The sequence below is a fragment of the Rhinopithecus bieti genome, unplaced genomic scaffold (assembly GCF_001698545.2).
Source record: "Rhinopithecus bieti isolate Rb0 unplaced genomic scaffold, ASM169854v2 scaffold_12689, whole genome shotgun sequence".
Lineage (NCBI taxonomy): Eukaryota > Metazoa > Chordata > Mammalia > Primates > Cercopithecidae > Rhinopithecus > Rhinopithecus bieti.
The window spans coordinates 2,128,953-2,134,224 of record NW_016807758.1 but is presented as its reverse complement, the minus strand read 5'-3'; the positions used below and the strand labels follow the sequence as shown (position 1 = coordinate 2,134,224).

The 5,272-nt window shown below is 34.3% G+C and overlaps 1 protein-coding gene across 1 annotated transcript in view; it reads right to left on the bottom strand.

Moving 5' to 3' along the window:
- CCSER2 (coiled-coil serine rich protein 2) overlaps positions 1-5,272 on the bottom strand; it is a 199,473-nt gene that overhangs the window by 71,312 nt on the left and 122,889 nt on the right. The window contains 1 exon segment of the mRNA XM_017883729.1: positions 4,283-4,478. Coding sequence (XP_017739218.1) covers positions 4,283-4,478 — 196 coding nt within the window.

Genomic DNA, 5,272 nt, shown 5'->3' with positions numbered 1-5,272 from the left:
TGTTTAAATTCCTTATAGACTCTGGATATTAGACCTTTGTCGGATGGATAGATTGCAAAAATTTTCTCCCCTTCTGTAGGTTGCCTGTTCACGCTGATGGCAGTTTCTCTTGCTGTGCAGAAGCTCTTTAATTGGATCCCATTTGTCAATTTTGGCTTTTGCTGCCATTGCTTTTGGTGTTTTAGTCATGAAGTCTTTGCGCACATCTATGTCCTGAATGGTATTTCCTAGGTTTTCTTCTAGAGTTTTATGGTTTTAGGTCTAATTAAGTCTTTAATCCATCTTGAGTTAATTTTTGTATAAGGTGTAAGGAAGGGGTCCAGTTTCAGTTTTCTGCATATGGCTAGCCAGTTTTCCCAATTCTATTTATTAAATAGGAAATTCTTTCCCCATTTCTTGTTTTTGTCAGGTTTGTCAAAGGTCAGATGGTTGTAAATGTGTGTAAATGTAAATGTGTGGCATTATTTCTGTTCTGTTCCATTGGTTTATATATCTGTTTTGGTACCAGTACCACGCTGTTTTGGTTACTGTAGCCTTGTAGTACAGTTTGGAGTCAGGTAGTGTGAGCATCCTATATTTGTAACATATTCAGTTAATTAACTGATCACTGGTAAGACACATACCTTTTAAAAAACCCCTTTTATCCCCCAGAAACAATAATGTGTGGAGAATTAGAAATGAGAAAACATAGATTTTTAAAAAACACACAAAAAAGAAATTACATTCTCACCATCCAGGAATCAGTCACTAGTAACACCTAGAGCACTAGCCCTCTGCGAGATATACATACAGGCATGTATAATATAGATAAATATAGATAGATAAATGATCATAATGTACATATAGCCTTATAACCTACTTTTTTCAGTCAACAATCTCCCCTTTCCATTTTAGTAAATTTCCATCTCATATAATATACAGACCATACTCAAATTTTCCCAACTAATCCAAAATGTCCTTTATAGCTGATCTGTCCAAATCAATATACAATTCACAGTTTCACACCGTATCTACTTGTCCTTTACTTTTCTTTTAATGTAGCACCATCACCTTCCTCCACCATCTTTTTAGGACAATGAGAAGCCAAAGAGATCTCACTACTTTTCCTACTGAATGTCCAACCTTCTGAATTTATCTTCTTCTCATTCTTTTATTACCCATTTTGCCAGATAGAGAAAAACACACATTTATGACCCCTTAAGGTTAAAAATGTGGGAATGAATTCAAAGTCTATGTAAGAAACGAACATTTTCTCAGTCTTCTACTTTATTCCCAACATAAAATCAGGTTTCTTCTTTGGATAAATTACAACCACCCCAGAAGGAAAAACCCTTCACTCAGTACATGCTGAGGGTCCACTGATATCCATAGAATGCATAAAGTAAAACCAGCCAGTTGACAAGCCTGGCCCATGTACAAAGTTCTGAATAAACAACAAAGAATTATTATAAATTTGAAGAAATATTCCAAAAGAAAGAGAAATCAAAATAAGCATAAAGAACAAAATGACCATTTAAAAAGAGAAAGAATACAGGGAACCAAAGAATTCTCAACAAAATGAAACAGAACAAACAGAAACTCTCTACTTACCATAGTTCCTGAAAAAAACAGTTGAATGATATGAATAAGGAACAGCATACACGAAAGTTCTTGGAAATTGAAAATAATGATTGCCAAGATAAACAGTTAAATCAAATAGAGAGCTGGAATATCAAGTCGAGAAAATATACCAGGAAACATAACCAAACTCAAAGAAAAAGAAAAATGTATAAGAGAAAATTAAAAGGTGAGGAGCTTCAATTCAGAAATTCTAGTTTCTGATTACTAAAGATTCCAGAAAGATAACAGAGAAAATAAAGAGAATACTCATAGAAATAACAAGAAAATTTCACACTACATTAATTGCCAAAGAGCCTAATAACTGCCAAAACATTAAGTGGAAAACAACCAACCAACTACAACAAAACTCAAATCTAAGGACATCACTGTGAAACTGCAGAATGCTAGAAATAAAAGATTAAAAATATCCCAGAGATAAAAACAAGCAAAACACAACGTACAATGGATCAGAATGTAGTAGACCATTCAATGGCTAAATAAGATCCTAGAAAAGCAATCCCCTCAAATTTCTAAGGGAAAACTCTCTTCTATTGCAACAAAACTATTTCACACCAATGAAACTTAGTATCAATCATAAGTGAGACCAGAATAAAGAGATTTCAGTAATGAAGTAACCAAAACAGTATGCCATTCATTAATCCTCTCTTAGGAAGTAAATTAAAGATATATTCCAGCAAAGTGAGAGAATAAACTAGGAAGAAAGAAGACATGGTTATAGAAAGAATGGACCCAGTCCCAGATTATGGAAAAAGTAAGTCCCTGCATGACAGCTCTAGAGAAGCTTTGGACAGTAACCAGTTCGGATGAGAACAGGTTGACTGAGGTGGGGAGGGGGCCAGACGTACTGTTTTTTCATTAAGCCTTTAAATAGTGTATGAAATTTTTTTGAAAAGTATATATACGTATCACATTGTTTTTTTAATTCAGTCACATTAGAAACAAATTTAAAGAGGCAATGACATGAAATTTTAAACTCAGTCATCTTTAAACTTCCATTAGCATTTGGGAAACTTTAAAGATGACCTAAAAAGATTTTACAATTTTCTCCTCATAATTTTGTTGTCATCACATAACAAAAAATAGGGTCAATTTTATCTGTGTGTAGTACCTAAGATTTCAGAGGCCATAATGACAGAAAAGAACCATTTACAACTTTACACAAAGAACCTCAAAAAACACTTTTTTATTTTTATGGTACCAATCATTGGTTACCAATTCACCTACAACTACCTGAATTATGCTACTTCTTTCATTATTAGAGGTGGCCTGGTCTTATTAGCTGATATTTAGTCATGCTTCATGATTCAGGACAAAACACCCAAACACAAAAGATGGTACGTGGTATAGCTAGTACAATGACTGGCTCACAGTGGATATTTGACATATTTTACCTATTTCCCACCATTCCCTACCACCTCTCCCCTTTGACACTAAAACTCCTAAACAAAAAATCATCTCCCCAGACCAGTCAGCAGAAAAACACTATATACCAATGCCTATTTTCTAGTTACAGTTAAACTAGGCTGTAAGCTCAATGTCTGGATAATTCAATCATATAATTTACTTCTGCCTCAAGAGAAGTTGAACAATCCCATATCCAAAAAGGATTCTCTACTCTTTTGTTCTTTAGTACAGAAAAGTTTCTTTTCAAAACAGTAGTCAAATATCCACAAGAATGGAGAGTAGTATAGAAAATCCCTGAGTAACAGAAAACAATTTACCTGACTTTAACAGAATATTTACATTAACCATCATTTGTAACACAGGAGCCAAATTTCACTTCAACTAGCCTTTCGTGTCCATATACCGCATGTTTTGTTTTGATGGCCACCAGGAATTCTAAGACACAAAGCAAACTGAGCAGCAGAGAGAAGTCAGGCTATTCTTTCTTAACTGTAGTTTTAAGCTAAAGTTGGCTATTGTACAAAGTACAAATACAGATTTAAAAGCAAATGGAAAGTATCTATGACTTAAAATTAGTATTTTATTCCTTGATTTTCTGCTATGCATCTGACCTTGTCTGTAAGTGCTAAATGCTTAAACAAACTAAATGCTACTGAATCAGATGCCAGGATCCGACATCAAGTTATCCTGTGACTTTGGACAAGTGAACTTTGGACAAGTGACCAAGTGACAGTACTGCTATGAGTCTAGATTTCCTCAAAAAAAAAAAAAAAAAAAAAAAAAAAAAGGAGAAGATTAAACTTGAAGATCCCAAACAAAAACTGAATTATATGACTACCATTATGTAAAGCAAAAATTGTTGTTTCTTATTTGTCACTTAGTTCAAATCATAGTAGCAGCCACTGAATACTGAATAACTACTCTGTTTCAGGCATTGGATTAGCCAACTTACAACTACTATTTCTAATTCTCTCAACAATCTTACAATGTAGTTATTATGAAAATAAACAGACGCAGAGATTGCCTTACCAAATATCACACAACTCGTGAATACCAGGGACTGTGTAATGAGACCCTCATGCAATATCCTACAGGTTTTTTTCCACAAAACTTTCTATTATATACTATTTACAAGCATTATTCTACAGAAATCTAAAAAAAATTATAAACCCAAGTAACTATTTTTTTAAAAAAAACTAAAGTCAATCCATTTTGCAATTCAAAATATCAGAGCTGGAAATGTTCATTATGTACTCACCTGATGCAGGAGACGTTTCAGTTTGAGTAACTGAGTTTTTACAGCAGTGCAATCCTGAACCATGTGCCGAAGGGTCATCTCATCCAGTATCACTGTATTTTCTGGTACATCAACAAACATCTTCTGAGCCTGGAAAAAGGGCATTCCTCCATAGCTTTCAAAATGACCCAAAGGAGATTCTCTATAGGGAGAGCCTCTGGAAGGGAAGAAGGTGGAGAGAAAAGATACACAATACAATTTCAGAAAGAAATAAGGATAATGAAATTATTGCAGTGATTATTACAAATCACTTATCACCATCACCAAGCCTCTGACTTGCACCCACCCCAGTCACTGATATGTTTCCACAAAAGGTGCAATCAGCTCTAGTTTATTAAAACAATTATCTTCTGTATCCCCCATCCTTTGTGTATTTCACATACTGGAAGAATAAACCTTCTTTAGGAACTGGGATAGAAACAAAATCCTCTGGAAAGACTTTATCTGAAAAAATTAAACTTATTCTTCCTTTTCTGCAATGACTGTTGTTCATCAGTTTTTAACTTTGTTTAACCTCTTAAATTGCACACCTTTTTTAGCCCCATAACGATGCTACCAACATTAACTCTCAATTTCTTGAAAGTCCCATTTCTTGAAAGTCCCAACAGGCAGTTAAGACAAATTTCTTCTTTTTATATTACTAATAAAGCATGTTTTCCAATAAAGGTTATTTAAGCTTTTGTAAAAGTTTTATATATATAGCATATTTCCTAATCTTACAGTGCATTAAAAAAATCTACTCTCAGTAAAACCTCATCCCTACTAAAAATACAAAAAATTAGCCAAGCGTGGTGGCACGTGCCTGTAATCCTAGTTACTTGGGAGGCTAATGCAGAAGAATGCCTTGAACCCAGGAGGCGCGGGTTGCAGTGAGCCGAGATCGCACCACTACACTCCAGCCTGGGCGACAGAGCTAGACTCTGTCTCAAAAAAAAAAAAAAAAAAAAAAAT